Here is a 12,252-nt window from a genome sequence, read left to right as displayed (position 1 = left end):
AAATATTCACAACATGTCAAGCTCTAAAATATTGAATATTGTAAACACAGAAGGGAAATATCTTTTGAAATGTACTTCCTAAATGGCCAAAGAACTGATAAAATCCTATGTTTCGACTGTATTTCCAACTAACAGAATTATAAATTTGTTGGTTCTGAAATACAAGAGATTATGATAATCTCTCCTACATGGCCATATAATATTTCTAAATGCCCAGTTCAGGATTACAATGTCTCTGCATGCCACAACTTGGCACAGGTTGTGGAAACTACAGATGAAAGGACTGGATTGCACAGCTGTTAAGTGTACTCCTCTTAGCATTCTCAAATATGTCAAGGAGGGTTGGGCCCAGGACTCAGAGGATTCTTTCCAAGACCTCTCGCCTCTTGGGTGGCAGTCTACTTGAAACGGTTTGGTGCTAAAAACCAGAGTAGGGCAGGGCAGAGTGTCTAGTCCAGAAATGTTTGCTAATATTTTTCATTGAACTCTAAAGAACATTGTATCAATCCAGTGTTTTCCATTGTAATAAATTCTGTGGAAACAAGGGGTCATTTACTGCCCCATTAGGAATTTTCTTATATGTTTTATATAATTGCCTCTGTCTTGGCAGTTCCATAAAGTTATTTTCTTTAATTTTCAAAATTCAGCACCTATATGGAAAATATATATTTTTGTAATCATGATTTTAAAATTTTTCAACTCATCTCACATGAACTTAGTTACTTCTAAAGGAAAGGTAAGCAAAACCTCATATAGCAGTTTTTGTTACTGATGTCAAGATGTTGGTTTTAAAAAGCCCTGCCAGTTTAGTAATTTAATCTGTCTTCAGAGAAAATGTTGTACCCCTTGGTATACACATACTAGTGTTTCTTGTTTGGGGATGAAAACCACATTGTTGATATCTTAAGTACCATTATGCATCGCTTAATGATGGGGATAAATTCTGAGAAACCCATTGTTAGGCAATTTTGTCATTGTGCAAAACATCATAAAGTATACTTACACAGACTTAGATGTATATAGCCTACTACATACCTAGCGTATATGATATAGCCTATTGCTTCTAGGCTACAAACCTGGACAGCATGTCACTGTATTGAATACTGTAGGCAATTGGAACACAAAGGTAAGGATTGTGTATCTTACCATAGAGAAGTTAATCATTGTACTATGACGTTATGATGGCTACAACGTCACTAAGTGATAGAAATTTTTCAGCTCCATAATAATTTTATGGGATGACTGTCATTATATGTGGCACATTGTTGACTGAAACGTTGTTATACAGCACATGATGATATATTCATCATAAACTTCTTGTGAGAAGAGACTTACTTTATTCACCTATGTGTTACCTGGTGGAGAGCCTGTCTCATAACTGTTCAACTGTAACTATAGTTATAGTAATTGCTGAGTGAGTGAACAAATGACTTAATTCATCTTTGGAAATAATTTTAAAACTATTATGCAAGTACTCATTTACATAAAATCAGGAGCTGGATCATTGTATTTTTTCCCCTACACTGAATTATTCAGTCTGTCATTCTTGGGATTTCATGTAGCAAACTGAAAGAATGTTTCCAATGGTGCATTTGACACTTATTACTATGCAACCATCAATACTCATTTTGGTCATAGTGGAGTTTTTGATTGAGATACATCACCAGAAATTCATGTTCTTCGGAATTCTAACTAACACAAAATGTTTATGAGATACGTTGATGGGCTCAGTACCTGAGGCAGGAGTAACTGCATCATAAAATAGCACCTCAGACTTGGCAGACATTAATAGCTTGCTCAGATATCAAAGCTCTGGTCAACGTGGAACCTGGAGTTCTCCTTACTATCATCTTGAAAAAGAACTAACAAAGCTTACTCAAAATGTAGGTAGGACTTTAACAACAATAAAAATAAGATGGATCTTGTTTTATGAAAATCAGTAACTGACGTTATGATACTAGTTCTTCTCACAAGCATTGATTTACTTAGAAAATCTGGAAAGTACACATAAATTACTGCCTGTTATCTAGGAAGTATTTAATAGGCTTGCAAAGCAGCTCTGTGAAGAAAATGTCTGCAATATTAAATTATCTTAAAGCTGTTTATATTTTCCAAACATTGCATAAATACCGAGGAGGAGAAATATTTGCATGGAGAATTAGAAGTCTGCATATCAAAAGATGCTTCATGACTTTTGTAAATGTGAATTAATGTTTCCCAATACACTGTGAATGCAGCTAAGAAGGACTGTGCATTCAAACCACATACTACTATAATGATAACGTATATCTCCAGTTTTAGAAAAGACTTCCTGGTCAGCACTTTACTAATACTACTGCTCCGACAATGAATACTAATAAAGCAAAGGCTTAAAATTAGTAAAATATATCATGACAGGAGTATGTTGAATTTTATTATAATGCTTACTTATAATTTAGATTTTTATAGAGTGCCTCTGGATAAGGAATTTCACTTGTACAGATGATTCACTTGATATTAAATGGTCTGAGAAGAAGCAGTTTTGTCAGGTAAAAAAAGCTTTTAACTAAGCTGATAAAATAGATGGTATAGTAAACATCTTAATAGACTGGATATGATAAATACTACAGCATCCTCTCAATTGAAACAATAAAAATACCCCTAGAACCAATTAATTGTAATATACTTTAATTTGGTTTTCTGAACAAATGCTGTTAAAAGTCCTGCTATGATTTTGAGACCAGTTTGCTAGATGCAAAGAATAATCATAGCCTACTTTCATTTTTTTTGAAATGGTAACTGGCTGATTATTTATTTACAATAATTTTTACTTTTTAATTTTAAGCTGACAAGAGTTGTGTATATTTATAGGGTACAAAATGCTGTTATGATTTATGAAAACCATGTGGATTAATTAAATCAAGCTACATAACATATCCATCACCACAAATTACCATATATTGTGGTGAAAACATTTCAACTTTTCTCATAGTGATTTTGAAATGTACAATATATTATTATTATTTACCATATTCATCATTCATACAATTCAGCATATAAAAATATTTTGTTGTTTGAAAAAACATGGACAGAATTGGAGAATATTATGATAAATGAAATAAGCCAGGAACAGAAAGACTCCCACCATGTTCTCATTTATGTGCGCAATAAAAAACAATCAAATTCAAACAAGCAGAGAGTAGAATGGTGGTTACCAAGGGCTTGCGGGAAATTGGGAAATAAGGGAATGATGGTCAGAGGTTACAAAGTGTCAGTTAGACAGAAGGAAAAGATTTTGTTTCGCCCCTTTGGGATAGACTTTATTTTTAACCAGGTTAATTGATGCATAATTTTCATACGATAAAATTCCTCTTCTTAAGTATACAGTTAGATGAGTTTTGACAGGTGGACGTAGTTGTGTAAACACCACCATAATTTGTTTATTCACCTGATAATGAAGTCTTGAACTGCTTCTGGTTTGGGACTATTATAAATAAACCTGCTATGAATATTGATAAGTCTTTTTATGACATGTGCTTTCATTTATCTTGGGCAAATACCTCAAAGTAGGATTGCTGAGTCTTATGTTAAGAAAAATTATGTTGAATTTCATAAGAAATTGCCAAAATATTTTCCAAAGTAGCTGTACCATTTTACACTTTCACCAAAAATGTATGTATTAATAAACCAAAAATAAAATTCTAAGTCCCTCAACCATCTGAATGAACCCTCCCTCTTGGCCAAGGGCATTCCAAAGTTAATCTGAAAAATTAGTTCAGGCCATGATGGGAATGGCAAGCTGGCCATGCCTCATCATATCTTCCTCCCGTTTAGAATTACTGATAAAACAGATTCTTTAAGTCTGATAAGAAACACTTACAATCTATTCTCTCTGAAGCCTGCTATCTGGAGCCTTCATCTGCAAGATAAAACCTTGGTCTCCACAGCCCCTAATCATAACTCAGACATTCCTTTCTATTGATAACTCTTTCAAGAAATTGCCATTCAGAAAATCTTTGAATCTGTGTTTGACCTGGAAGTCTCTGCTTCCAGTTGCCCCTCCTTTCTGAACCAAACCAATGTATAACTTACAAATATAGATTTATGCCTTGTGTCTTTCTAAAATGTATAAAATCAAGTGGTGGCCAAACCACTTTGGGCACATTTCTCAAGATCTCCTGAGGGTTGTGTTACAGGCCTTTGGTCACTCATATTTGGCTCAGAATCAATCTCTTCAAGCATTTTGCAGAGGTGGACACCTTTTGTCAACATGTATGAGACTTCTAATTGCTCCACATTCTTGTCAGCACTTGGTATTGTCAATCTCTTTAACTTTAACTATTGTAATATGTCAGTAGTAGTATCTCTTTGTAATATGTCAGCAGTAGTACTGACATATTGTAATATGTCAGTAGTTTTAATCTGTATTTCTTTAAGGACAAATGACATTAAGCATATTTTCATGTGCTTATTAGTCATTCAGATACTTTATTTGATGAAGAGTGTGTTCAGATATTTTGCCTTTTACTTTGTTGCTCATCTCATAATTGAGTTGTAAGTTCTTTATGTATTCTGAATCCAAGTGCTTTGTCAGATGTATGGTTTGAAAATATTTTCTCCCTATATATGGCTTTATTTTTTATTTTCTTTACAATATATTTTAAAAAGCAAAGTTGCTTTTTGTATTGTTTTGTTTTGTTTGTTGACGTAGGGTCTCACTCTCACCGAGACTGAAGTGCGGTGGTGTGATCATGGCTCACCACAACCTCAAACTCTTGGGCTCAAGCAGTCCTCTTGTTTCAGCCTCCTGAATAGCTGGGACTATAGCTGCATGCCACCACACCATACCATGTCAGGCTATATATATATATATATATATATATATTTGGTAGAGACAGGGTCTTGCTATGTTGCCCAGGCTGGTTTAAAACTCCTGACCTCATTTTATAAAATAGGTCTTTCTTGAGGCTAGGCACAATAATGTATCCCAGTAATACCAACACTTTGGGAGACTGATGTGGGAGGATCGCTTGAGACCATGAGTTCAAGACCGGCCTGGGCAAAATAGGGAGATCCCATTTCTACAAAAAAGTTAAAAAACAATTAGCCAGGGATGGTGGTGCATACCTGTAGTCTAGCTAATGAGGTGAGAGGATCTCTTGAGCACAGTAGTTCAAGGTGGCAGTGAGCTATGATTGTACCACTGCACTCCAGTATGGGCAACAGAGCAAGTCCCTGTCTTTAAATAAAAAAATAAATAAATAAAATTGATTTAACTAAATAAATTAAAATAAAAGTTTTCTTTTTTTTAAGTTCCATAAGTTTTGTGTTCTATTTAAGGAACTTTTTGCCTAACCCAAGGTAACAAAGATTTTCTCCTCTCTTTTCCTCTAAAAGTTTCAGTTTTATTGTGCATTTTAGCTTTAGGTCTATGATCCATGTCTTGTTACATTTTGCCCATGATGTGAGGTAAGGGTTGATAATTTTTTTTTTTTGCATGTGGATTTGCATTTGTTTAACCACTGTTTGTTGAAAAACAATACTTTATCTATTGGGTGACCTCAGCGCCTTTGTTGAAAATCAATCGACCATTTTTGTGGGGATTTATTTCTCATCTCTATTTTTTTCTATCGGTTGATATGTCTACCCTTATGCAATACCATCCTTTCCTGATTACTGTGGCTTTTATAGTAAACCTATTCAGAGCACTTTCATGGTCATTATCTTATTTGAGTGTTAGAGCCCTCAAAGCTAGAACTGTCAGGGAGTACCAGTATAATAACCATTTTACTGATGAGTAAAGAGTGTCACCCACCCAAGTTTACAGTTATCAGTAGTCCTGGCACTAGAATACTCCCAAATATTAGTCCAGTTGTTTTACCTATGCAACTAGCAAAAATAGTAAAGAGTAACTGATTCTTACACCAATGGTACACAGTGGTACATTTTCAGATTTTTTGGAATAACAGACTCCTACTTAATCTGTGGAGGCTCAGCAAACAACTTAAGACAGTAATTTCAGGCTCTTCTTTGTGCAAATTAACCATTTAAGTTCTGAGTAGTTGGCTTTCTGAATGGCAAATTCAACATTACTGTGTCTGCTATTGCTCTTTGGGTTAATTGGACTCCATCTATTCTCAATTTTTTTTTTTTTTTTTTTTTTGAGACGGAGTCTCACTCTTGCTGCCCAGGCTGGAATGCAGCAGTGCAATCTCCACTCACTGCAACCTCTGTCTGCCTCCCGGGTTCAAGTGATTCTTCTGCCTTAGCCTCCTGAGTAGCTTGGACTACAGGCACATGCCGCCACGCACGACTAATTTTTGTGTTTTTAGTAGAGATGGGGTTTCACCATGTTGGCCAGGCTGGTCTCAAACTCCTGACCTCAGGTGATCCGCCCACCTCTGCCTCCCAAAGTGCTGGGATTACAGGTGTGAGCCATGCGCCCAGTCTTTATTCTTAATCTTAATCTAAATGCCAATTAGGCTTGATAGAGGAGGGGTCTTTCCAAGAAGGGAGCTGTTTTTTGGTTTTTCTCTTACTGGAACTGATTGGATTGGTTTTTGATCTTAAAAATTGTTTTCTATAGTGATTTGCTTAAAAGGCAGCCTATGACTAATAGGATCATTTTCTTCCATGCTTTGTATTCCTTTATGTTAACATTTTGTTTTCTTTATTGTCCTTCTTATTTGATGGTTTTTAAGAATTTTATTGTGCATCAAACATGTACACTCCTAGGTTTACATAAGGTAATTGTATCATTTGATATTTTCTCTTTCAGAATGAAGAAGTCAAATTCATTGAAAATGAGCTAGAGATTCAAAAGCAAAAATACTTTAAACTTCAGACTTTTGTCAGAAGCTTGATATTAGCCATGAAAGCAGACGATAAGGAACAACAGCAGGTAGGTCCCAGGAGAGAGTAGTAAGCTGCAATGTTTCAAGTCGAAAAATGGTATGTCACACTTTGGTTCTTCATATATTTTCATTTTTATACTTCATTTGTGTTTGGCATGGAGGAAATATTTGTTATTTCATGACCTTTGCAAAACAGTTTTCTTGAGAATAGCTGCTCAGGTTTTGAATGCTGCTTCAGTGGAAAATCAAAATAATTGATTAACATGCTTTTAATTTCAGGTTAGTCTTTAGGTGGGAAAAATAATTTTAAAATCAATTTCAAAGAAATTTCTGAAAATGTTGATAGAGACTGGGCTACCCTAACTAGAGAGGCACATATTTTGGGACCTTTTGTGAATGAAACAGTTAAAGCATTTCTTTGCCTCTCTTCTGGATCTTAATTTCTTGTTAACCTTCACTACAGTTCACAGATGTTTGGACATCTTCTGTTCTGTAATGTGTTGCTCATCACTAAGAAAATATGAAATTACTTTGTGAAATTCTTTGTTTCCACAGTGCATCACTTACTTTTCCCAATTTAAGTATTTGAGCATTTGAATTTTTGACTCCAAAGATGAAATTTACTGTCTTTTGCATGTTGATGTGGGTTTTTGTTTACCAGTTCCTCCCAAATTACATTTCGTGTCTCAAATATTCATGTGAAATCTGTATAATAATTTGTTAGGCCTGCTAAAAACTATAGAATTATAATAAATATTCCATTTAATATTAAATTATAACAAATTTTCATTTGAACTATATGTCATTATGCTGATTCCTTGTCACAGTTCTATAGGAGTGGTGTGAGACACAGGTAACCCTTATCTTATTTAGGAAACAGTCTCAGAGGTTTTTTATTCATCAAGGAATGTCAGGAGTACAAATATTCATCTCTTACATCAAAGAAAGACAGCATGTATATAGCCCACCCCAGATATCCCTAAGGAAAAAGATTAAAGCCATAGCATCATATAAGCCTCCTTTTTTTTTTTTTTAATGAAATAGCCTTTATATATTTTATTGAAGTGCTGAACCACAAAATTGAAACTAATAAATTTACTCATGATGCTCAAACCAGCATGTATATTATGTGTCAAGTTTTATGAATTTTACTCCCTGTGCACCCCATCACACACACACACAGACATTCCAAGACAGTAGCTTTCATTTATCTTTGCCAGCTTAATTTAAGCATATTGGTTTATTATGTGAGTTATGTATATTCCGTGACATACTGAAAATGTGTTTATTTTTTAGAAACCTAAAAATGCAGATTTTAAATGAATAGGGGAGGTAGTTTTGAACACGGTTCCAAGAGTATTGTAAATTTTAAATAACTGTGAATAAACAAAATTAGGTACAAGCAGAGGAATAACTTGAAGTGTGGCCCTTGTTTTGAAAGTCATAGCATGGTTGTGAATTCAGAGTTATATGGCCAAGTAACTAGCAAGTTTCTGTGTCTCTTGACATCTAGGAATAGTACACAGACTCCATTTTATTTCCTAATTCTAACCTCATTCCTGGTTTGGTTCTTTTCCCAATACCAATAACAAATAAGAAGTGTAACTAATGTGCATTTTTATTTTTCTCTTCCTCTTCTACTTTCCCTCTGATTAAAGACTAATAAATTAGTATATGGACAAAAGTTGGCTGAAAGAGAACATGATTCAAAAATTGTAGTGAGCTTTATAGCCAGTATAATCAGCACCAAATAGAAACTACTAATTTGTATAACTAAGAATGAGTATAATGAATCTCAGAATATGGTCACAAAATATAGAAGACACGAATAGTAGTCCAAAAAAGTTATCTAGGTAATTACTTAAACTACTGATCTTTACATCATGAAATATTTATGGGTTTCTTTCTGGAATTCATTTTATTCTACCTTATAAAAGACAACCATGTGTCACTGGTTTTTAATTTTAAAACAAATTTTCAGTGTTCTTTCATTAATCTTGATTTGTGTAAGTTGAGTGAGACGTGTGGTCCATAGAATATTTTGGACCATTGAAGTAGTCCAGGGTTTACAAAATGTGATAGTCTTTGACTGAAACACTAGATTACCCAAAGATTTTGTTGTTGTTGTTGTTTAAATCAATTAGCCACTTTAAAATCAAAGTAATATTTTCAGCATTATACTTAGTCATTTGCTGTGGTCTTGCTTCTGCTAATTCACTGTGTGTTCCTAGCCAGATCAATAGCCTTTCTTGAACTTCAATTTCTCCACTTTGCGAGTGGGATAAGAATGATTAATACTACAGAAATTGATATTCATACCATAGGGTCTAGAATAAGTGCTATGGAAACTGATCATATGGAAAATGTTTTAATCTCTTGGGAAAAATGACAGTAGGTCAGAACCTGAGGATAGTTGTCATTTATGAAACATTCGTAATAAAGAAAGTTAATTGTATTCACCTTAGTATCTGTGAAAATGGCAGTTCCAACAACTGTTATAATCCAAAGATTTTTTTCAGTTGCAAATCTAGTAAGATACTGAAAGAAGAATTCTAAAGTGGACCACATGTATTAGTAGTGCCCCATGCTGCCTCAGATATTAAAATTTTTGTATATTTTTACTGCACTCATTTTACTCAGTCAACTACTTATAATGCAGTAACAAAGAAATAAATAACAATGCTTCTCTGATTTGTAATCTCCCCACTAAAAATTAGAATATCATTAAATCTCATTATCTTGACTGTCTGACTCTAAGCACATGTTTAGTGATGTTAATTTGAACACTTTCTCCTCTTTAATATGGCATCTTCAAAATTGCAAAGTGAGCTAAATCTGTGATGTATTTCACATAGAATGATCAGCCAACGTCAGAAAAGGCCCCATTGCGCTGGGACTGGTTTAGTGGTAAAACACTTTTCTAGGAGAAAATGACTCTGTGTCGTATTACTGAAATCTAGCAACTTAGAAAGCATGCATTACCTTTAAGTTAGTGTACTGTGTATATACTCTCAGTTCCAGCAATGAATTTATGAGAAATTCAATTTTATAAAATAAATAATAACAGCTTGTCTGCCAGATAGGGGTTAGTCTTCCCTTACATAGCCTGATAAAAATGAGAATGTTTTTATCTTGCCTCTGTGCTACAAGGCAAGGAGTATAGGATTTGCAGCTGCCACTTCTTTTAATAAAGAGAATGAGTGCATACTGTCTTATTTCAACAGTGGATTTCATATATTCTCCAACATGCCCTTTCTGTTCCTTAATTGGGTAGTGACAAGCTTTTATCTGTTCCTGTTCCCTTGGTCCTTATTTACCACTGCACCCAAAGCCCACATTACAAGTAATACTGTCTAAAAATTGTCAGATATGCTACATTATTCTTAGTATTGGAAGCAGCAAATCAGTCATTAAGTTCAAAATTCCTCGTGGTCAAGTGAACATCAGCATTGTCAGCTGCATAAAACTTGATCAATCATTTATTTCTTTAGTATGGGTGCATGTTCTCCAACTTCAGATAAAACAATTAGACCATGACAAAGCTTAGTTTATCGTTATTGGATTATCCTTATTACTCAAACAGAGAAATGAGTAGCCCTCCAGATACATCATTTCTACAGATAGATCCACTGATTCCGCTGTGCTCTGGTGGGTGCCTGACCATCTGTAGGTATGAACATAGCCTTAGGAAAGAAAAAATAAAATTACTTGGTCTTTTCAAGCTGTTAAAATTTAATCTAAAGTAAAATAGCTGAACGTTTTTCCATACTGCTAAGTTCTTTCTCCCACTGAAGTACAAAATAGTGTTTTGTTAAATGCAGTCTCCTATGAAGGACAGCATAACTGGCATGAATATTTTAACAAAGAACGCAATTTTAAATCCCATAAACAGTGATCAATGCACACTCCAAACTAGTATGAAAATCACTAACCTCAAACACTTCAAAGCACTTGGTTCAGAAGAGTTGCTCATTTCCCTCTTAATATCCCCTTTGTAAAGGTTCCACTCTACACAATTCACACTTTCAACATCTTGAATTTTGTTACTTTCTTAATAATGTATGAAGAATTTTTCTTTTAGGTAAGGTATTGTCTAAGATCCCGAAGTATAAATTATTCTTTAAATCCAAAAAGATAATTCACCATGAGAGGACTACAACTATTAACATAAAATTGGAAAACAATCTATCCACATACTAATTCAAAAATATCAATTTTTTTTTATTCAGGCACTGCTGTCAGATTTACCTCCTGAATTAGAAGAAATGGATTTCAATCATGCCTCGCTGGAGCCTGATGATACCTCATTCAGTGTATCTTCTTTATCAGAGAAAAATGTCTCAGAAAGTTTGTGATTTCAGTTGGAGGGAATGTATGATACAGCCCTTTGGCTTCGTAACAGGTGTGCATTTCAAGATATCTGCATTCTGTTGCCCTGGTATTCTTTAGTTGGGAAAACACATTGTTGAAATGGACATATTCTGTGAAGAATGTACAAGATATAATGGCTACAGTGCAAAAAATGTAGGTGAAATTTAAAAGCATTGTTTGAGAGAGTATTTTTTTAACTGATGGAACTCTGGAAAAAATTTATATTTAAGTTTCAGCAGTTTAACCCTGAAATTTGTTATGTCTAATTTCTAACCAGAGACAAAATAACTAAAGACATTTCAGCATTGCTTATCAAGTTGCTACAGCTTGATTAGTCTTGTTTTTGTAGCCATTACATCTTCTTTCTTCTTCTCTGCTTTTCCTATCATCCACATACACTTTTTCTCAGGAAAGTGGACTGAACATTTAAAATAAAACTTTAAAAAAGTATTTAACTCATTATTTAATGAGTTCTCTGATTTATTTTTTAACCCCTATGAGAATTCGACTTAAGCTAATGATTGAAAATTGAAATGATTACAGGTATGTAATTGTAAATTGCTGGTGTTCTTCTATTATCTAACCCAAATATTTGTGTGGGGTTGGGGAAGCACAATGGAAAGGTAATTTAATCAACATAACGTCAAATAAATTACGAAGTGTACAGAAACAAAATGTTGTCAAAATTAGTCTTGATGGGGATTCTTCATTACTACAAATGACAAATATTGATACAATTGACATTCTAGTAGTAAATTTGTATAACTGAGTTAGATGAAGTGTTACACAAATATTTTAAATTTATCACTATCTTTATAATTCTTTTTTAGTTCTTACATGTTATGAAACAGGAAGTCAAGGTAAGCTGCTGAGATTTTTTAAAAATTTAGTCATTCAGCTTTGCCACAAAATTTACCTCATTTCCATATGAGGCCTGTACAGAGCCATCAGCCAAGGATAGTATTCAAAAAGAGTTATACTACTTTGGTTGTAAATCACAGTCTTCTGAATTCCCTGAATACTATTCTATGAGTACACACCTAAAATG

General features: G+C 34.0%; 1 protein-coding gene across 2 annotated transcripts in view; it reads left to right on the top strand.

Moving 5' to 3' along the window:
- HDX (highly divergent homeobox) overlaps positions 1–11,879 on the top strand; it is a 189,621-nt gene extending 177,742 nt beyond the window's left edge. For both annotated transcript variants that reach the window (XM_015127741.3, XM_015127740.3), the window contains 2 exons: positions 6,758–6,880; positions 11,063–11,879. In XM_015127741.3, the coding sequence (XP_014983227.1) occupies positions 6,758–6,880; positions 11,063–11,188 (249 nt within the window). In that variant the 3' untranslated portion in view covers positions 11,189–11,879. The remainder of the gene's footprint in view (positions 1–6,757; positions 6,881–11,062) is intronic.
- The last annotated feature ends 373 nt before the right edge of the window (positions 11,880–12,252 follow it).

This window comes from Macaca mulatta, chromosome X (genome assembly GCF_049350105.2).
Source record: "Macaca mulatta isolate MMU2019108-1 chromosome X, T2T-MMU8v2.0, whole genome shotgun sequence".
NCBI classification, from domain to species: Eukaryota; Metazoa; Chordata; class Mammalia; order Primates; family Cercopithecidae; genus Macaca; species Macaca mulatta.
Note: the sequence above shows the minus strand (reverse complement) of the source record. Positions and strands in the feature narration are given on the sequence as shown.